The sequence below is a fragment of the Aulostomus chinensis genome, chromosome 24 (assembly GCF_037954235.1).
Source record: "Aulostomus chinensis isolate RoL2024-O1b breed Wild chromosome 24, RoL_Achi_v1.0, whole genome shotgun sequence".
Classification (NCBI taxonomy): Eukaryota; Metazoa; Chordata; class Actinopteri; order Syngnathiformes; family Aulostomidae; genus Aulostomus; species Aulostomus chinensis.
Genome location: NC_141343.1, coordinates 918,256 through 939,936, shown reverse-complemented (window position 1 = coordinate 939,936; position 21,681 = coordinate 918,256). Strand labels below are relative to the sequence as shown.

The 21,681-nt window shown below is 41.6% G+C and overlaps 1 protein-coding gene across 1 annotated transcript in view; it reads left to right on the top strand.

Moving 5' to 3' along the window:
- The first annotated feature begins 1,019 nt into the window (after window positions 1-1,019).
- The window catches only part of zanl (zonadhesin, like), an 81,861-nt gene continuing 61,199 nt past the window's right edge, over window positions 1,020-21,681 (top strand). The window contains exons 1-36 of the mRNA XM_086198225.1: window positions 1,020-1,038; window positions 1,413-1,559; window positions 1,691-2,007; window positions 3,154-3,238; window positions 3,377-3,529; window positions 4,439-4,606; window positions 4,891-4,988; window positions 5,078-5,156; window positions 5,518-5,571; window positions 5,685-5,878; window positions 6,010-6,151; window positions 6,423-6,667; window positions 6,860-7,008; window positions 7,588-7,716; window positions 7,923-8,061; window positions 8,222-8,363; window positions 9,361-9,557; window positions 9,803-9,941; window positions 10,683-10,736; window positions 10,850-11,043; window positions 11,175-11,316; window positions 11,518-11,762; window positions 11,894-12,042; window positions 12,329-12,457; window positions 12,652-12,790; window positions 12,946-13,087; window positions 17,094-17,147; window positions 17,267-17,460; window positions 17,592-17,733; window positions 18,005-18,249; window positions 18,442-18,590; window positions 19,170-19,298; window positions 19,505-19,643; window positions 19,804-19,945; window positions 20,943-21,139; window positions 21,385-21,523. Coding sequence (XP_086054351.1) covers window positions 1,020-1,038; window positions 1,413-1,559; window positions 1,691-2,007; window positions 3,154-3,238; window positions 3,377-3,529; window positions 4,439-4,606; window positions 4,891-4,988; window positions 5,078-5,156; window positions 5,518-5,571; window positions 5,685-5,878; window positions 6,010-6,151; window positions 6,423-6,667; window positions 6,860-7,008; window positions 7,588-7,716; window positions 7,923-8,061; window positions 8,222-8,363; window positions 9,361-9,557; window positions 9,803-9,941; window positions 10,683-10,736; window positions 10,850-11,043; window positions 11,175-11,316; window positions 11,518-11,762; window positions 11,894-12,042; window positions 12,329-12,457; window positions 12,652-12,790; window positions 12,946-13,087; window positions 17,094-17,147; window positions 17,267-17,460; window positions 17,592-17,733; window positions 18,005-18,249; window positions 18,442-18,590; window positions 19,170-19,298; window positions 19,505-19,643; window positions 19,804-19,945; window positions 20,943-21,139; window positions 21,385-21,523 — 5,320 coding nt within the window. The remainder of the gene's footprint in view (window positions 1,039-1,412; window positions 1,560-1,690; window positions 2,008-3,153; window positions 3,239-3,376; window positions 3,530-4,438; window positions 4,607-4,890; window positions 4,989-5,077; window positions 5,157-5,517; window positions 5,572-5,684; window positions 5,879-6,009; window positions 6,152-6,422; window positions 6,668-6,859; window positions 7,009-7,587; window positions 7,717-7,922; window positions 8,062-8,221; window positions 8,364-9,360; window positions 9,558-9,802; window positions 9,942-10,682; window positions 10,737-10,849; window positions 11,044-11,174; window positions 11,317-11,517; window positions 11,763-11,893; window positions 12,043-12,328; window positions 12,458-12,651; window positions 12,791-12,945; window positions 13,088-17,093; window positions 17,148-17,266; window positions 17,461-17,591; window positions 17,734-18,004; window positions 18,250-18,441; window positions 18,591-19,169; window positions 19,299-19,504; window positions 19,644-19,803; window positions 19,946-20,942; window positions 21,140-21,384; window positions 21,524-21,681) is intronic.

The window sequence follows — 21,681 nt, the reverse complement described above, 5'->3', positions numbered from 1 at the left end:
CCTCTCATTTTTTTTACTTTTCCCTGATGCCAATCGTCCTTTGGAAAATATACTCTGAAATGTTTCAAGTGACTGAAAGTAGTATTGACCTGTTGTCTGAAAAGGGTGCCACACTTCTGTTTTCCTTGTGGACCCCCAGCTTGGTTGGAATAGCTGCACTGCTAATAATTAGGGCCTGAGCCTGAAGGTACTACAACATGCATGAAATTCGCTGAAATTCATCACACTTGTCCCGTCTGGCTAAACATTCACTAATCTAAAAAGAAAACACCACAAAAGTCAATAGCGCCACCTAGGGAGCCACCCAACTAAAAGATAATTTGGGATAATTTGGACCGCTATAAGTCCTCCTACGAATGTCCCACAAACATGGGACCAACAACTTCCATTGTAAGCGTGAAACGTGTCTCCCCCACTTTGACAGCTTATAAAATCCAAACCGAGTAATTCATATAAAAACTTTAATAACTTCTAATCAGCACAATTGGGAGAGTAATGTGTGACAGTTTAATAGCGATACCATTAATGACTTAGGAGGAGATCGATTTTGTTCGGGGAGTAAAAAAAGTCCTGATTTTGACAGTTTTGTCCAATTTGTGGACATTCTGTTGTAGATAGGTGAGGGGTCAGAGTGAATGGATTGTTCGTCTTGATGAGACGAGTCCAACGGTGTTGGTCCCATGTTTGTGGGACATTCATGGGAGGAGTTATAGCGCTCCAAATTATTTAAAAAATTATCTTGTAGTTGTGTGGCTCCCTAGGTGGCGCTATAGACTTTTTTGTTTTTTTGTTTATTGATTAGTGAATGTTTAGCCAGACCGGACAATTGTGCCGAATTTCAGTGAATTTCATGCATGTTCAGGGGATGAAATTAGATCATGTGCGTTATGCTCATAATGCTCATATTGCGCGTGCTCATTGACAGCAAGAACAGTCTAGTACCAGGTTTTGAATGGTGTGTATGTGAAAACTGGCTCCGGGCCGTCTGGCCGAGCTGCCTTCAGGCTCAGGCCCTAATAATGAGAAACGACTACACAGGTAAACTTTCCGCTACTGGCACTTTAGGCCTCGGGTCCAAATTAAAGCCACATGTTGCGATTAGTGGACCTTCACAACCCTGCTATTTCTTTTTCTTTTTTTTTTTAACCATCATGCTTAATTGCTATAATCCCTTTGTGGTGCAATGACCATAATTAGGGCCTGAAGGCACTTCAGGCGAAGACCCTATTATGTTTGCTCGGCAGAGCAACACATTATTTAAATTCAACTTGTAGATGTCTTGTGAAGTTTAGACAAATTTGGTGAAAATAGGCCTCCAATTTTTTTCTGTAATCATGGTGACAGACAGACAAACGTGACCGAACGCATGACCTTCACCTCATCCAGATGAGTGTTTTGTGTTTCTCCAGCAGCTGTGCTGACTTCCTGTAACTTCGACGATGACAGTGACCCATTCTGCAGGTTCACTCAGGACTTCACAGATGAAAGTGACTGGACCCGACACAGAGGTTCAACTCCAACCCCTGGCACAGGTCCTAGTGGGGACTACCCTGATGGAAGTCAGTGATATTACGATCCTGTATAACTATTGGCACTATGACTGGGGTCAATTTAGGCTTCAGTGATCAGTCTCATTATGAAATAAATACACATCTTCCTTCTATCTCAATTCTATTTTTTGATTTTGCAGGGGGCTTCTATATCTACCACGAGGGTGATAATGTGCCAAATGGAGAAAAAGCTCGTCTGCTAAGTCCCGCCCTCTTATCAGTGGCGTCTCAGATATGTGTCCAGTTCCAATACTACATGTATGGTACAGACAATATGAACGTGTTGAGGGTTCTGGCCAGGAGGCCCAGTGGTGAGGAGGAGGTCTGGAAGAAGACTGGTTTTCAGAGTCCTTCCTGGCTAAAGGGCTCAGTCACTGTATCAAGACCCAGCAGTCAGAGCATCATTGTGAGTGTTAGCGTGTCCCTGATGTTGCTCTATGACATCATCGGCTCCACTGTAGGCTAGTCTATTATTTGGAATTCAGTTATAAAAACATTAACAGAGATAAATTGTGTTGAGCATCACACATGTCCCTCAACGTCACTTGTGTCACTGTCACAATTTGATTCATTTGGTTTGATAACATGGGAGGTCTATAAGAGAGAGAATAAGTTATTAATGTATTCACTGAAAGTACTCATCCCAATAATTGTTCTGCTGTTGCTACTTCAGTCATAAAACATTGAATAAATTGTTCTGAGCATCAGGAAACCTCTATAAAAGGACTCATTTAGTGATTGGAATGTGATCTTTTTGGTTTGACAATATTTGGGAAGTCCTAACGAGCTAAATGACTGAATTACTTATCAACACTCAAGTTAGGAGAGGGCTAGCCCCAGGAAGCTAGCTCTGCTAATGGTGTTTTCTCTTGGAAGTGCTGTCACCAATTACACAAACACCAAAAGTGTATTTTGCCTGTTGATTACTCAAAAAAGGTGTCTTGTGCTAAGAAATACACGTTTTCCCCCATGTGTTACTTTTTTGCACCCCAGAATGAAGAAAGAGTCTGTCAAGGATATTTAGCAAGAGGCTAATTGCGACTGATCAAAAGTCCATTTAAAATCTCTCACGTATATTTTGTGGTACAAGCCATTTCTACTTTATCCAGAGACATGCTCAGTAATTCACAGGGTTAGGGTTACACTTTGATTTGAACTAAAATCAAATCAACTATAACACTTCCAGTTCAGAGATACTGTGAATAAGTGTAGATGAGCGCTAGCTAGAATGCTAGCTAGCACTGAATGCACTAGCATGTTGAGCTCGATGCTACCATGAACAAGCATCGAAGTGAATGAAAGCATTAGTGGATTACTAAGCATATGGCAGGATAAAGACAACATGGATTTCATCAGATTTTCCACTCAACAGTTTGTGAACAGACATTATTGGAAAGTTTGTAGTTGCTGTTGATTGTAGTTTGTAACCCACCTATATTGTAAGAATCTAGGAAATGCTAACTAAGCACAAGCTGGTCTGTGAATGTTTAGATTTATTTAATTCTGCTTCTCAAATTTCCCTGTGAGCTCTGGATTTGTCAAATCTTAATAACTCTTGAAAATTGTTATAGCACAACTGAGAGATGATGTTTTGTGTTTCCAGATTGTGTTTGAGGCTCAGAGAGGCTTCAGTAGTTCCTGTGACTCTGCTCTGGACGACATTGTCATTACCGAAGGGGCATGCCCTGGTGAGTTTAGCTTGGCACACATGCAAGCACGCACACACACACACATACGCGCGTGCGCACACAGACACAGACACACACACACACAAATATTCTCTCACACATTGCTGTATCACTGACCATGTCATGCTTTGTCTGTAGCTTGCACTACTGGCTGTGACTTTGACACTCCGGATAACCTGTGTGGGTGGACAACATTTACGGAAGATCATAATGTGTTTGGCTTTGCTCAGTGGACTGGGCCAACAGAAACTGAGGGCACGGGACCTGATGATGATTTCTCTAAGCCTGGATGTAAGTCGCTCCTTTCAGAAGCCTGTAGTTAAATGCAGAGCAGACTGACAGAGGTAATGGCAGACTACCTTCTCTTTGCCTGTACCCTCAAAGATTTTATACTGTAACCTGCTTGACAGAACAACCATTCACACTCACATTCACACTCACATTCATACCTACGGTCAATTTAGAGAATCAATCAGCCTAGTCCCATCAATCAGCAAACCATAAAAAAAAAAAACAGAAACTCTTCAACAAATTGTTTTCTGTTCAGGACAGTGCAAAACAATTGATTGAAATGTAACCAAAATCACCACATGGCCAACTACAATTTTATATTTAATGGCTAATTGTGTAAAAAAAAAACACTTTTGAATTGAATATGCCAGTGCTGTAGATATATACTAATCCTTATTTTTAATACTTAACCCCAAAAATGTCACACTGTAAATATCTTAATGGATTTTTTCAATGTATGTGACAATAACGTAAAAAATTCTCATTTTCTTTGATTTTGAAAGTCATATGACATATGCAGTACAAATTTACAATACAATATTTTAAAGACAAACTAACCGAAATTAGATATTTCAGCAAAATCCTGCCTCCCACATTCAGAGCATGTAAAAAAAGCATCGGAAAATAACAATGCCAATTAAAAAAAGGCCTTTTTTTTTATTACGTTAAAGATTGCTCCAAGTTTAAAACGGTTCATCTACTCCTACCAGCCTCTTTTTATAATCCTCCAAATTGACAACTATCCCAACAATCACATATCCTCCTTGGCAAAAAAAGAAACAATTTAAAAATGATTAAACACATTTGGTTTTGGAACGTTTGCTTACAAATACACAGACACATCTCTATTTAATCATTCATTTTCTATTCTCATCTAAAACATACATGTTTTGATTTCTCCAAATGCAGTTGGAATGTACATGTTGTTGGATTCAGTTGATGCCATCCCCGGTGTCTCGGCTCAGATTAGAAGTCCTGTAGTACTCCCCTCTGCTGGATGTCTGGACCTCACCTTTCATTACTACCTGTATGGCACCAGTGCCAACATGCAGCTCAGCATCCACACAATCACACCAGGTAAAAGACAGCATTCATTTTAACCTCCAAGTGAACAGACAACCCGCGGCATTTTGGGAACTTTTGGGGGTATCGTGGAATATTTGTATTGTTTACACATCTTTCAATAAAGACCATATGCATACTCCATATGGTTCAAGAACAAATTTCAACTTGACTGGTGTAGGGGTATTCTAAGATAACTTATGGAATGTCAAAGAATTACAATTGTATTTATTTATATTCCATAAAAATGAGCACTTAAAAAGCACAAACATGTTTGTTTGGCATGAATTATTTACCAGGAGGAAGCCTTGGACCAGCCCTCCTCACTCTCAGGGGGAACCAGGGCCAAGCCTGGAAGCTTGCAGAGGTTCGCCACCTGGGAAGTACTGCCATCCAGGTAAACACGAGAGCTCCGTGTGTTTCTGCATCTATGCATAAGCAAACAGGTTTAAATGATCATTCTTGACACATTGCCATGTATTGCAGTTTGTTATTGTAGGCACCTACGGAGAGACTGCTCTGACAGATATTGCTGTTGATGCTGTGTGCATCATGGCCTGCAAAGGTACAAAATTGTCCAAAGGGAACTCAAGCCTCTATCTGCACCATAAGAAACATTTTCTGTGTCACTGGCATTGGCTTTCATGAGAAAATATATGTTATCATCTTATATATATATAATCATATGGTTATAGCTCAACCCACAACTCCTCCAACCCCTGTAACAACTCTGAGGCCAACTATACCAAAACACTGAACTTCTTGACTGAGAGTTTCACAACTAAAGCTCAAGCCACAGTAATATACCAAACCTAGCAAGACCCCAATTGTAGCGTATAAACATCAATAACCTTTTTGTACAAATTTAATGTTCAAAAGCTGTGCTGAAACATTGCCCTGATTTACACCATATTTGTCAATTTCAGTACCAACTACAGCAATACCAACAACTCCCAGACCAACTACACCCAAACCACCAAGTATGACACTTTATTTTCTAACCTAATGCAATAACTGTCTCCTATTTTTGTTGACCCAAAATGAATAGTGCCCTATTTCTCATGAACCCATTCATTGTGTTGTTGCTGTACAGATCCATGCCCTCCAAATGCAGACTATATAGAATGTGGTCCAGCTTGTATTCCCACTTGTATGGAACCTTCCACCAACTGTACCGGCTCCTGTATCAGCGGCTGCTTCTGCAAACCAGGATTTGTCTTCAAGGGACGACGTTGTGTGCCACTGGAGAAATGTGGTTGCCTGGATGACCAGAACAACTATTATGAGGTCAGACATCATAGTTGGAAATTGCAATGTCCATGAGTTCCTGTCAGGTATAAAGATACAGGATAGTAAATGTCAAGTGACAGTCATCACATACGGTGCACTCTGCAGCTCCTGAACTTGTTTCCTTTCAGCCAGGAGAGATCGTTTTTGGAGATGGCTGCTCAAAGCTGTGTCGCTGTGCAGGAAACTACACTTTGCAATGTGTGGATAACTCCTGTGACCCAACTGAAGAGTGTCGTGAGGTTAATGGTGTTTCAGGCTGCTATCCTAAAGGTAACCTTTCAAGGATTTGGTGTAGACTCAAATTATTACATGATGTAATGATTCCTCTCTACCTGTGCTGTATTTTAGGATTTACTGTTCATTTATCTGCTGTATTCACCAAACCTTGGTATTTGTCAGGGCTTCATATTACTTTTGTTACAGCTTGAACAATTATAAACATATAGAAATAGAAAATGCACTTTATTTTTAGGTACACTGTTGTTACAGCTTGAAAAACTGTAAATTTATAGTTGTCATTGTAAATATGCTTTATTTTTAGGTACATCCTCATGCATAGCATCTGGTGATCCCCACTACACAACGTTTGACAAACGCAAGTACAACTTCATGGGAAACTGCAGTTATTTGATGTCCGGGCCATGCAACGACACATCTCTGCCATACTTTGAGGTCCACGCTGACAATGAAAATCGCCATAACAGGCCCACCATCTCCTATGTGAAGGCTGTACATGTGTATGTACACCAGGTGAAGATCTCCATCCTCAAAGGTGGCACTGTGCAGGTAAGAAACTAGTTAAGGCACCAAAACATTGGCTTTTCCAGATGGGCCATTCATAAATCCTTTGTAACTTGTCAGTTACTCTTGCCATGATAACCTGAACACATGGTATGCGATACTCTCTTGTACAAACTGACTATTTCCATTTCCTCAGTTTTGTTCATGATATGACTCTCACCTGCTTTCCTTGCACAGTTGAATGGAACCAATGTGAACCTTCCAGTGTCTCCAGCCCCTGGCGTGTCTGTGTTCAAATCAGGAAAGCACTACACAGTGTCCATGAACTTTGGTGTGACTGTTCGCTACGATGGAAACCATTTCATGGACATCAAAGTGATCAAAGAGTGAGTGAAATTGGAACAGAGGTTGTCAATGGAAGCTGTGTTTTCACATTAGGACTGTCACTTTTTGAAAATCTTTCACCAATTTGCCAACATTTTACTGCAACATGACTGAATATGATTTTTACAGGAATTTCTATTGCAAAGTAAACGTGAATAATCTTCCGAAATCTTTATAATCTGCGTAGTTGTAGGTTTCATTTCAATTTTGTGTAATAAGTGACATGTCCCGCTCAATTAAGGTCTTACCCCAACATGACAAGATATTAATATGTTTTCATGGTGTGAAATAGTGGAGAATTGTGTACCACCACTCAGTAGCTCGTAGCTTTGTGTTGACACTAAAACTGTAACTTTTTCAAAGGCTGTTGCCCCATGTTTCTTTGAATGTTGAGGAAATAGTGATATCCTTAGCTCATGTACTTTCCACCACAACAAGAGAGAATATTATTTGAATGGAAACTCTGGTTTGAAGTAACATACACAATAAGTTACAGATGTGTTTCTGTGGTGCCAAATGGTGGAGAATTTTGTATCTTCACTCTGTAGCACTCATTACCTCAAACCTCTTGCAATCTGCAGCTATAAGAGCAAACTGTGTGGTCTGTGTGGAGATTATGATGGAGATACCAAAGATGACTTCCGCAAACCAGATGGGTCATTGACCAACAGTGCTGATGAGTTTGGAAACAGCTGGAACACTGATCCAGAGTGAGTACTGAAAGATGTGCCCCCACAACACACACATTTACATGACATGGAGAGAAGCATATGTTCCTTTTTTACTGTAGCACTCTCTATAAATGTAAAATGAGGAAAAGGTTCAGTTTGTCCATATGGTAATGAAATATTTTTCATGCAAATGACAATCCTACCACGCATGAAGAGTTCCTCTACCTGACTATCTGTTTCCACAGGTGTAATAAGAAACCCAACACCACCATTCCTGGATGTGAGGAAGGAGAGCAGGACCTTTATGAGAGCTCTGGTTATTGTGGCATCCTGCTGGACAAGACAGGTCCCTTTGCTGTTTGTCACCGGAAAGTCAACCCCAACGTAGGTCACAACACACATTTATACAGCACGCACTTCTATAAATATATACATTCTACAATGTCAACTTTGACTCGCTTAGAAGCCGAAATGTAAAGAATTCCTGGTTGAAGATGTACAGACAGAATTACTGTTACTGATCATGTAACCTGTGTGTCTTCAGAATTACTTCAGGGATTGTCTCTTTGACCTGTGTGAGCTGGATGGAGCCAGGCCCATTCTGTGTGAAGCCATTGAAGCCTACGTCAATGAGTGCCAGGACCGTGGAGTCAACATCGGACCATGGAGGAATGAAACCTTCTGCCGTGAGTGTTGGGTGAATGAATGCATGGAGAAATGAGGGGATGAGACAGAACTAGGGAGGGAGGTGCAGGGTGTACCCCACCTCTTGCCTGAAGTCAGCTGGGATAGGCACCAGCCCCCACAACCCTTAGTAGATAAGGGGTAAAGAAAATGGATGGATGGATGACTCCTCTTCTCTTCTGCCAGTCAAAAATGTAGGGAACTCTTTCTTGAGTACATCTTGATCGCATAGGAACCACGTCCTAGTTTAAGCTAGGGTTAACTAGGCTAGCTCAGGTAGGGTTAGGGCCTTTGTTGACCAAAAGTTCCTGAGAATAATCTATTTTTCCTCGAGCTCAAAAGGTTCCTTCTGTCCATTGTTTTCTACTTTTCAACTGTGGTGTACAGATCCATAAAAAGATTTGGCAAATTTCTCTGCTGATCAATCAATAAGCTTAAAATGAACAGCCTTTCTCATTTTGGGTCTCTGTTTCTAATTTCCGATTCTACAATTCTACAATTTCATTTAGCAGACGCTTTTGTCCAAAGCGATGTACAACACAAGCAAGAATTTAGACTTAATTAAGGAAAAGCCCATAGGAAGCGCCAAAGTGCTTCAGTTGATGCCATGCCGATGGATGCCATTTTCAGTGAACACCTGGTAAGGTGTGTTCAGTCATAGGCTTGTTTTTCCCAGTTGCCATGTTATAGATAGTCTGCAAAGTGACGTGGTTTATTGTTGGTATACTAAAGACACATCACAAAACAGAACAATTGGAAAAAATCTGAGATTTTCAGTGTAGAAGACTGACTTCCATGGTTCTGAGCCCTGGAGAAGGTACTACCTCTTGTGAATGCATCCTTCCTGGGGTGAAATAATGACCCCAGAATCAAATATAGACCCTGGGTTTTGCATTGGAAACAAAGGTACTTCCACCAAATGCTCTTAGTTCCTCATGAATGTTCCAGGAGTTGATAAGGGAGTAAAATGATTAATGTTAACTCTGTTCCTCCCCCCAGCTTTGAGCTGCCCCCCCAACAGCCACTTTGAGCCCTGTGCAAACCCCTGTCAGGAGACGTGTTCTGGGAACCCTCCCTCCTGTGGTGGGCCGTGCTCTGAAGGCTGTGTGTGTGATCCTGGATACGTCTTGAGCGCTGGAAAATGTGTCCAGAGGAGTTCATGCGGCTGCCAACATATTAATGGCCAATACTATGAGGTACAGTGAGGTGACTCTGTTGAGCAAACAGAGAAGTATGCTCTTTGGGTTCTTCAAATCCTGAAGACATACACATATCTTGTGAGATGCTCTTCCAAAACCAACAGCAGTGGCCACCACATTACTCAACTTGATCGTCAGATGTGTGGAATTATAAATCTCATTTGCAACGCTGACATTCACTGTCTTTTCTTTATTTATATGAGATCTTCTTTCAACACAAATGTGGATGTGTTTTTCCTCAGCCTGGAGAGGAGTTTTATGTGGAGGACTGTCAGCTGAGGTGCAGGTGTGATGCACCCTTTGTCACCTGCAGGGCCTCTGAGTGTCCCCCATTGCATGAATGTAAAGTCCAGGAGGGAGAGCTGGGCTGCTACCCTGTTGGTAAATTCACTCCCGTATTTATAGTACCCAGGTAGTAATCAGTCTAACCTGTGAATATCCTCTGGGTGAAACAGTCGAAGTTTTCAGGGATACCAGTGTAGCCAGCAGCAATCTGGTTCAAGAATTCACTTTCATTTGCTAATTAAATGTTTACAGTCAGTTTAGCTATTTTTAGATGTAAGAATAACGCTAGAATTTAGAGACGATATTAATGAAAGCAGATGAAGGCGAAATTATCAGCATCAGCAATTGCAAACAGGTTGTCCAATGTGTTCTGCCTCTTTTTCTCGAAAGAATTTTGCCCCATGGCTTTAGTTTCTGCAATTATATGTAAATAACAGTTTATGGAGATAAAATTGTAATAAAGGGAAGGAAAGAAAGGCAGGCAGAAAATACTGGTCACCTAAAGTTGTCCTCAGGCAAGGTAAATTCTGGTTTTGCATACTTTTATAAACCACAAGCACATTTATCAACCAAAGTAAGGATATTAAGAGAATATTGTACAGCATATACTTTATACAGCAACAAAGTCCAAACAGGTTTGGGTCATGGATGTGGCCAAAAAACACTGAACTTCTTGACTGAGAGTTTCACAACTAAAGCTCAAGCCACAGTAATATACCGAACCTAGCAAGACCCCAATTGTAGCGTATAAACATCAATAACCTTTTTGTGTGAATTTAGTGTTCACAAGCTGTGTTGAAACATTGCCCTGATTTACACCATATTTGTCAATTTCAGTACCAACTACACCAAAACCAACAACTCCCAGACCAACTACACCCAAACCACCAAGTATGACACTTTATTTTCTAACCTAATGCAATAACTGTCTCCGATTTTTGTTGACCCAAAATGAATAGTGCCCTATTTCTCATGAACCCATTCATTGTGTTGTTGCTGTACAGATCCATGCCCTCCAAATGCAGACTATATAGAATGTGGTCCAGCTTGTATTCCCACTTGTATGGAACCTTCCACCAACTGTACCGGCTCCTGTATCAGCGGCTGCTTCTGCAAACCAGGATTTGTCTTCAAGGGACGACGTTGTGTGCCACTGGAGAAATGTGGTTGCCTGGATGACCAGAACAACTATTATGAGGTCAGACATCATAGTTGGAAATTGCAATGTCCATGAGTTCCTGTCAGGTATAAAGATACAGGATAGTAAATGTCAAGTGACAGTCATCACATACGGTGCACTCTGCAGCTCCTGAACTTGTTTCCTTTCAGCCAGGAGAGATCGTTTTTGGAGATGGCTGCTCAAAGCTGTGTCGCTGTGCAGGAAACTACACTTTGCAATGTGTGGATAACTCCTGTGACCCAACTGAAGAGTGTCGTGAGGTTAATGGTGTTTCAGGCTGCTATCCTAAAGGTAACCTTTCAAGGAATTGGTGTAGACTCAAATTATTACATGATGTAATGATTCCTCTCTACCTGTGTTGTATTTTAGGATTCACTATTCATTTATCTGCTGTATTCACCAAACCTTGGTATTTGTCAGGGCATCATATTACTTTTGTTACAGCTTGAACAATTATGAACATTAGTAATAGAAGATGCGTTTTATTTTTAGGTACATCCTCATGCATAGCATCTGGTGATCCCCACTACACAACGTTTGACAAACGCAAGTACAACTTCATGGGAAACTGCAGTTATTTGATGTCCGGGCCATGCAACGACACATCTCTGCCATACTTTGAGGTCCACGCTGACAATGAAAATCGCCATAACAGGCCCACCATCTCCTATGTGAAGGCTGTACATGTGTATGTACACCAGGTGAAGATCTCCATCCTCAAAGGTGGCACTGTGCAGGTAAGAAACTAGAAGAGAACTCTGTCTTGTCTATATTTGCCATTATGAAATCATTTCTAACATTTCAATTCGTGTGGCAACTTTGACATATTTTGCTGATAATGTTGTTCTTATCTGCTTTCCATTCACAGTTGAATGGGACCAATGTGAACCTTCCAGTGTCTCCAGCCCCTGGCGTGTCTGTGTTCAAATCAGGAAAGCACTACACAGTGTCCATGAACTTTGGTGTGACTGTTCGCTACGATGGAAACCATTTCATGGACATCAAAGTGATCAAAGAGTGAGTGAAGATTGAACAGATGTTGTCTGTGGAAGCTGCGCAGTCACATTTGGACTGTCACTTTTTGAAAATCTTTCACTCATCAAGTGACAGCCTTAATTCACACACATATAACCCAAAAATAATGGAATATCATTTTAAATAGAAGTTCTGGTTCAAAGTATGAATTATCAAGGTACTGGGCCATGTAAAAGTGTTTAGATTATTTTAAAAAATTGTAAAATGGTGGAGACTGTGTAGCTACTCTCTGTAGCACTCATTGCCTCAAACCTCTTGTAATCTGCAGCTATAAGAGCAAACTGTGTGGTCTGTGTGGAGATTATGATGGAGATACCAAAGATGACTTCCGCAAACCAGATGGGTCATTGACCAACAGTGCTGATGAGTTTGGAAACAGCTGGAACACTGATCCAGAGTGAGTACTGAAAGATGTGCCCCCACAACACACACATTTACATGAAATGGTGAGAAGCACACAGTCATATCTTTCTGGACCACTAAAATAAAGGAACGTGTCCTTTCTTCTACACAGTAATGAAACATTTTTCAAGCCAGGTACAATCCTACAACACATAAAGCGCTCCTCCAACTGACTTTTTGTTTTCACAGGTGTAATAAGAAACCCAACACCACCATTCCTGGATGTGAGGAAGGAGAGCAGGACCTTTATGAGAGCTCTGGTTATTGTGGCATCCTGCTGGACAAGACAGGTCCCTTTGCTGTTTGTCACCGGAAAGTCAACCCCAACGTAGGTCACAACAAAAACATACACATTCACATTGAAATATTTATAGATTGCAAAGTTGGCTTTGACTGGCTTAAGAAACCTAAATATAAGAATTCCTGGTTGAAGATGTACAGACAGATTTACTGTAACTGATTATATAACATATGTGTCTTCAGAATTACTTCAGGGATTGTCTCTTTGACCTGTGTGAGCTGGATGGAGCCAGGCCCATTCTGTGTGAAGCCATCGAAGCCTACGTCAATGAGTGCCAGGACCGTGGGGTCATCATAGGACAGTGGAGGAATGAAACCTTCTGCCGTAAGTTTTGGCTGAATGAATACATGGAGAAATGAGAGGTTGAGATGGAAGCAGGGACATGGCTTGTCATAAGTTCTGTAGGGTTTGAAATTCATCTCGTGTCATTCCTTTTGAGCATCTCAGAGAAGTAAATCCTTTGGAACAGGAAAGATAGTCATCAAATTTGTATCTTTTTCAGAAATGCGTGTCTTGAAGAGTGCTTCCTGTCCTTGAAAAAGTTTAGGAAAGTAGTACAAGAGTCCTAAAATGCTTGAGGAGCTCCAAGCGGATTTTCAGAGATGTTTGAGAAGTAGATGCCCTGATCCTAGTATATGTGTCAAGCCTTTTTTTGACCAAATAATCCTTAGACAAAACAATATTTCCTGCAAGTTCAACGGTTTATTCGTTCCACTGAATTTCTGCTTAGCAACAGTGCTCAAAAGACTAGTTAAAAAAATTAATAAACCAGTCTCCTGCTGTATGAATGAGCTGTATTCTTTCACATAGTGGGTTTCCAATCTGATTCCTGCTTGATGCTACTGTCAGCAAAAGCTGAGAAGCTTGTTGTTCTGCTCCATGATGTACTGGTAGTATAGGAACAATAAAAAAGTCAATGTGCAGATCTTCTTAAATGTGGCAATTGGAAAAAATGAGCAAATCATAATTTTTCAGTGAAAAAGACTAAACTCCATAGTTCTGACCACAGAGGGAAGTCCAACTTACTGATGTAGAATCCTTTGGGGGGGTCAAATAATGACCCCTGGACTACATTTAGACTCTTTGTCCTGCAGTGGAAACACAACTAGTTTCTCAGAAGGTTCCCAGTTCTTGGGGAATACTCCAGAGGTAAAAAGGGTTTAAATAACCTCATCTCCATTTCCTCCCCTAGCTTTGAGCTGCCCCCCAAACAGCCACTATGAGCCCTGTGCGAACCCCTGTCAGGAGACGTGTTCTGGGAACCCTCCCTCCTGTGGTGGGCCGTGCTCTGAAGGCTGTGTGTGTGATCCTGGATACGTCCTGAGTGCTGGGAAATGTGTCCAGAGGAGTTCATGTGGCTGCCAACACATTAATGGCCAATACTATGAGGTACAGTGAAGTTAAACAGACAAGCAAGCAGGGAGGAAACATGTCTTTCTTTTTTTCACAAATGGTGTCCGTTTTAAATGTACCCTTGGATTGTGAAAAGAACTTCCACAACCAGCAGCTTTGTCCACTACATTATTCAATTTGGTTGTCATAAGTGTGAAACTTTGGATGTCATTTGCTCGAACAATTTGAATTGTTTTGTTTTTCAACATATGAATTCCTCTAATGCAAATGTGTATTTGTTTGTCCCTCAGCCTGGAGAGGAGTTTTATGTGGAGGACTGTCAGCTGAGGTGCAGGTGTGATGCACCCTTTGTCACCTGTAGGGCCTCTGAATGTCCCCCATTGCATGAATGTAAAGTTCAGGAGGGAGAGCTGGGCTGCTACCCCGTTGGTAAGTGCACACCCATATCGCGACTAGCCAAGTGGTAATCAAGCTCTGCAATGAATATCCTCGGGGTGAAACACTGAAAAGTTGCAGAGCTCCAGGGTAACCAGCTGGGCAAAGACTTCCACTTGCTGTTTCTAATTAAACATTTGTGGGATGGAGCCACAACCGCTGAAAAAACAAACAAAAAAAACTCACTTTACTGGAGGTACCTTCAATAGTTGTAACTGTTTTTCTCTCGTTTTGACAACTGGATCCATTTGACTGAGATGAATATTCGGCTACCGCCAAATCTTGTCGCGAATAACTGACTGCAAGACAAAAGCTAGTAGTCCTGGAGCAAGCAGTCTGGTGCTGTCGTCCTTACATGCACAAACAGTGATGAAATTAAACAATCAAAAGGAGACCAAAGACAAGTAATTTAGGGCTGCAAATATTATTTGACTATACATGTATTCTATTGATTATTTTGGCGATTAATCAACATACAGGAATTGATCCAGAAACGGCTCCGAGGGATGAGCGCACCCACCACGGTGGGTTTTTCCCCGTCTTGCTCTCACCAGCTACATCGGTTCGCTTTGGGACCCTCTTATTCCCCTAGTAGCAGTTTTGGAGATGTTGAGTAAAAAAATCCGGCTGGCGAGAAACTTTCTTTTCCTCTACTCGCCACTTGCGAATAGGGTATAAGTTCATTTCCAGCCCAGCGCGGTGGATGAGGCGATGCCCGCTGTACACCTTGGTGAGGGTAGCGGCACAGAGATGACCACTGCCCAGAGCCCTTCGTGAGCTCACTAAAGAAAAAGTGGTGGCTGGTAAACCATATTCACGCCAAAATTATCATGTTTGCTCTTATATGTGTACGCAATGGTATTTAACGGCCGTGAAAACCACATCCATCGACGGATTCAACTGGCTAAAATAATTAAGTTAGCTAAACCATCACATAATCGCCTTGAAAGTTATTTTTCTGCCCGCCTGCTTGCAGCTTACCGCAAAGCAAAAGTGGGGAGTTGGTGCACCTTCCTCTGCAGTGGTGCAAGTGATGGCGACAGGTGAACGCAATCAGTCGAACGTCCAAAGTGAAGGCGGGGTTGGGCAGTCAACGCGAAAACAACCTTTCTGAGACGTTTGATGACATTGGGATATGGGGTGAATGTGGGTGAATGTCAAACTGAAAGGCGGGGTCAGCCAGCCGACGACAAAACAACCTTTTTGAGATGTTTGGTGTGCTGGGACATTAGAGCACTTAATCCGCTGTTGGGCTGATGCTTGTAAGACGTTATCGACGGGTGGCCGACGTGCCATTCTGAGGCCGACATCGGCACGACGTATGTGTGCTATCTGGGCTAGGTTCTTTATGGTAGTGCTGGGGGCCAGGGTGATGCAATCCAGGGTACCTCTCTCATTAAATAAGGTGTTTCCAAGGTGTTTTGGGCCCAGCACAATAACTTTTGTTTTATCAGAGTTTAGTAAAAGAAAATTGCGGGTCATCCATGTTTTTATTTCCTTTCGAGAGTCAATTTAGACAGCTGACTGGTTTCATATGGATGCATTGAAAACTACAGCTGTGTATCATCTGCATAACAGTGAAAATTAATCGAGTGTTTCCTTAATATGTGACCTTGTGGAAGCAGATATAGAGTAAACAGTACTGGTCCAGACAAGAACCCTTGTGGAACACCATAGCTGACTGTAGTGGTCTCAGAGGAATACTCATTAAGAAGTACAAACTGAGATCAACCCAGTAAATATGACCAAAACCAGTTTAGTGAAGTTCCTTAAATGCCAATGACATGTTCCAGTCTCTGTAATAGGATATTATGGTTAATGGTATCAAAAGCTGCTCTAAGATCTAACAAGACCAGCAGAGAGACCAGTCCCTCATCTGATGCCAGTAGGAGGTCATTGGTAACTTTGACTAGTACTGTTTCTGTGCTATGATGAACCCTGAAACCTGACTGGAAATCCTCTAATAAGCTGTTGCTGTGGAGAAGTCACACAGCTGTTGAGTAACTGCTTTCTCCAGAATTTAAGAGAAAAAAACAAAGATTTGATATTTGTCTGTATTTGGCCAAAACTTCTGGATCCAGAGTTGGATTTTTTCAGAAGGGGTTTAATTACTGCTACTTTAAAGGACTGTGGGATGTCACCAGATAACAGATACATTGATCATATCTAAGAGAGAGGCGCTGACAAGGGGAAGAGGGTCCTTAAGCAGCTTAGTTGGGATGGGGTCTAGAAGACAGGTGGATGGTTTAGAGGAGGAAATTATTGTGCGAACAAACAACAACAAACTGTAAAGTATAAGAACAACATTGTAGCAACAATTTCTTTTCAGGATGGAGTAGTGGATGTGGCAAAAAAAAAATTGGACTTTTTGAATGTGTGTCTCACATCTTCAACCCAAGACATAACGTTGTCCTGAACCCAGCAAGACCCCAACTGTAGATTTGGAACATTGTGAATTATTCAGATATATATTACGAAGTGAATTTGGTTTTCACAAATTGTGTTGAAAACATTGCTAATACACCTATTCTGTCAATTCCAGTACCAACTACACCGAAACCAACAACTCCCAGACCAACTACACCCAAACCGCCAAGTATGTTATCTTAACAACTTAGTAACTATCTTCTTCAATAACTGTCTCATGTTTTTATTTTTTCGTGTTTACAGCTCTCTATTTCTCATGAACCCATTCATTGTGTTGTTGCTGTACAGATCCATGCCCTCCAAATGCAGACTATATAGAATGTGGTCCAGCTTGTATTCCCACTTGTATGGAACCTTCCACCAACTGTACCGGCTCCTGTATCAGCGGCTGCTTCTGCAAACCAGGATTTGTCTTCAAGGGACGACGTTGTGTGCCACTGGAGAAATGTGGTTGCCTGGATGACCAGAACAACTATTATGAGGTCAGACATCATAGTTGGAAATTGCAATGTCCATGAGTTCCTGTCAGGTATAAAGATACAGGATAGTAAATGTCAAGTGACAGTCATCACATACGGTGCACTCTGCAGCTCCTGAACTTGTTTCCTTTCAGCCAGGAGAGATCGTTTTTGGAGATGGCTGCTCAAAGCTGTGTCGCTGTGCAGGAAACTACACTTTGCAATGTGTGGATAACTCCTGTGACCCAACTGAAGAGTGTCGTGAGGTTAATGGTGTTTCAGGCTGCTATCCTAAAGGTAACCTTTCAAGGATTTGGTGCAGACTCAAATTATTACATGATGTAATGATTCCTCTCTACCTGTGCTATATTTTAGGATTCACTATTCATTTATCTGCTGTATTCAACAAACCTTGGTATTTGTCAGGGCTTCATATTACTTTTGTTACAGCTTGAACAATTATAAACATATAGAAATAGAAAATGCACTTTATTTTTAGGTACACTGTTGTTACAGCTTGAACAACTGTAAATTTATAGTTGTCATTGTAAATATGCTTTATTTTTAGGTACATCCTCATGCATAGCATCTGGTGATCCCCACTACACAACGTTTGACAAACGCAAGTACAACTTTATGGGAAACTGCAGTTATTTGATGTCCGGGCCATGCAACGACACATCTCTGCCATACTTTGAGGTCCACGCTGACAATGAAAATCGCCATAACAGGCCCACCATCTCCTATGTGAAGGCTGTACATGTGTATGTACACCAGGTGAAGATCTCCATCCTCAAAGGTGGCACTGTGCAGGTAAGAAACTAGTTAAGGCACCAAAACATTGGCTTTTCCAGATGGGCCATTCATAAATCCTTAGTAACTTGTCAGTTACTCTTGCCATGATAACCTGAATACATGGTATGCGATACTCTCTTGTACAAACTGAATATTTCCATTTCCTCAGTTTTGTTCATGATATGACTCTCACCTGCTTTCCTTGCACAGTTGAATGGAACCAATGTGAACCTTCCAGTGTCTCCAGCCCCTGGCGTGTCTGTGTTCAAATCAGGAAAGCACTACACAGTGTCCATGAACTTTGGTGTGACTGTTCGCTACGATGGAAACCATTTCATGGACATCAAAGTGATCAAAGAGTGAGTGAAATTGGAACAGAGGTTGTCAATGGAAGCTGTGTTTTCACATTAGGACTGTCACTTTTTGAAAATCTTTCACCAATTTGCCAACATTTTACTGCAACATGACTGAATATGATTTTTACAGGAATTTCTATTGCAAAGTAAACGTGAATAATCTTCCGAAATCTTTATAATCTGCGTAGTTGTAGGTTTCATTTCAATTTTGTGTAATAAGTGACATGTCCCGCTCAATTAAGGACTTACCCCAACATGACAAGATATTAATATGTTTTCATGGTGTGAAATAGTGGAGAATTGTGTACCACCACTCAGTAGATCGTAGCTTTGTGTTGACACTAAGACTGTAACTTTTTCAAAGGCTGTTGCCCCATGTTTCTTTGAATGTTGAGGAAATAGTGATATCCTTAGCTCATGTACTTTCCACCACAACAAGAGAGAATATTATTTGAATGGAAACTCTGGTTTGAAGTAACATACACAATAAGTTACAGATGTGTTTCTGTGGTGCCAAATGGTGGAGAATTTTGTATCTTCACTCTGTAGCACTCATTGCCTCAAACCTCTTGTAATCTGCAGCTATAAGAGCAAACTGTGTGGTCTGTGTGGAGATTATGATGGAGATACCAAAGATGACTTCCGCAAACCAGATGGGTCATTGACCAACAGTGCTGATGAGTTTGGAAACAGCTGGAACACTGATCCAGAGTGAGTACTGAAAGATGTGCCCCCACAACACACACATTTACATGACATGGAGAGAAGCATATGTTCCTTTTTTACTGTAGCACTCTCTATAAATGTAAAATGAGGAAAAGGTTCAGTTTGTCCATATGGTAATGAAATATTTTTCATGCAAATGACAATCCTACCACGCATGAAGAGTTCCTCTACCTGACTATCTGTTTCCACAGGTGTAATAAGAAACCCAACACCACCATTCCTGGATGTGAGGAAGGAGAGCAGGACCTTTATGAGAGCTCTGGTTATTGTGGCATCCTGCTGGACAAGACAGGTCCCTTTGCTGTTTGTCACCGGAAAGTCAACCCCAACGTAGGTCACAACACACATTTATACAGCACGCACTTCTATAAATATATACATTCTACAATGTCAACTTTGACTCGCTTAGAAGCCGAAATGTAAAGAATTCCGAGTTGAAGATGTACAGACAGAATTACTGTTACTGATCATGTAACCTGTGTGTCTTCAGAATTACTTCAGGGATTGTCTCTTTGACCTGTGTGAGCTGGATGGAGCCAGGCCCATTCTGTGTGAAGCCATTGAAGCCTACGTCAATGAGTGCCAGGACCGTGGAGTCAACATCGGACCATGGAGGAATGAAACCTTCTGCCGTGAGTGTTGGGTGAATGAATGCATGGAGAAATGAGGGGATGAGACAGAACTAGGGAGGGAGGTGCAGGGTGTACCCCACCTCTTGCCTGAAGTCAGCTGGGATAGGCACCAGCCCCCACAACCCTTAGTAGATAAGGGGTAAAGAAAATGGATGGATGGATGACTCCTCTTCTCTTCTGCCAGTCAAAAATGTAGGGAACTCTTTCTTGAGTACATCTTGATCGCATAGGAACCACGTCCTAGTTTAAGCTAGGGTTAACTAGGCTAGCTCAGGTAGGGTTAGGGCCTTTGTTGACCAAAAGTTCCTGAGAATAATCTATTTTTCCTCGAGCTCAAAAGGTTCCTTCTGTCCATTGTTTTCTACTTTTCAACTGTGGTGTACAGATCCATAAAAAGATTTGGCAAATTTCTCTGCTGATCAATCAATAAGCTTAAAATGAACAGCCTTTCTCATTTTGGGTCTCTGTTTCTAATTTCCGATTCTACAATTCTACAATTTCATTTAGCAGACGCTTTTGTCCAAAGCGATGTACAACACAAGCAAGAATTTAGACTTAATTAAGGAAAAGCCCATAGGAAGCGCCAAAGTGCTTCAGTTGATGCCATGCCGATGGATGCCATTTTCAGTGAACACATGGTAAGGTGTGTTCAGTCATAGGCTTGTTTTTCCCAGTTGCCATGTTATAGATAGTCTGCAAAGTGACGTGGTTTATTGTTGGTATACTAAAGACACATCACAAAACAGAACAATTGGAAAAAATCTGAGATTTTCAGTGTAGAAGACTGACTTCCATGGTTCTGAGCCCTGGAGAAGGTACTACCTCTTGTGAATGCATCCTTCCTGGGGTGAAATAATGACCCCAGAATCAAATATAGACCCTGGGTTTTGCATTGGAAACAAAGGTACTTCCACCAAATGCTCTTAGTTCCTCATGAATGTTCCAGGAGTTGATAAGGGAGTAAAATGATTAATGTTAACTCTGTTCCTCCCCCCAGCTTTGAGCTGCCCCCCCAACAGCCACTTTGAGCCCTGTGCAAACCCCTGTCAGGAGACGTGTTCTGGGAACCCTCCCTCCTGTGGTGGGCCGTGCTCTGAAGGCTGTGTGTGTGATCCTGGATACGTCTTGAGCGCTGGAAAATGTGTCCAGAGGAGTTCATGCGGCTGCCAACATATTAATGGCCAATACTATGAGGTACAGTGAGGTGACTCTGTTGAGCAAACAGAGAAGTATGCTCTTTGGGTTCTTCAAATCCTGAAGACATACACATATCTTGTGAGATGCTCTTCCAAAACCAACAGCAGTGGCCACCACATTACTCAACTTGATCGTCAGATGTGTGGAATTATAAATCTCATTTGCAACGCTGACATTCACTGTCTTTTCTTTATTTATATGAGATCTTCTTTCAACACAAATGTGGATGTGTTTTTCCTCAGCCTGGAGAGGAGTTTTATGTGGAGGACTGTCAGCTGAGGTGCAGGTGTGATGCACCCTTTGTCACCTGCAGGGCCTCTGAGTGTCCCCCATTGCATGAATGTAAAGTCCAGGAGGGAGAGCTGGGCTGCTACCCTGTTGGTAAATTCACTCCCGTATTTATAGTACCCAGGTAGTAATCAGTCTAACCTGTGAATATCCTCTGGGTGAAACAGTCGAAGTTTTCAGGGATACCAGTGTAGCCAGCAGCAATCTGGTTCAAGAATTCACTTTCATTTGCTAATTAAATGTTTACAGTC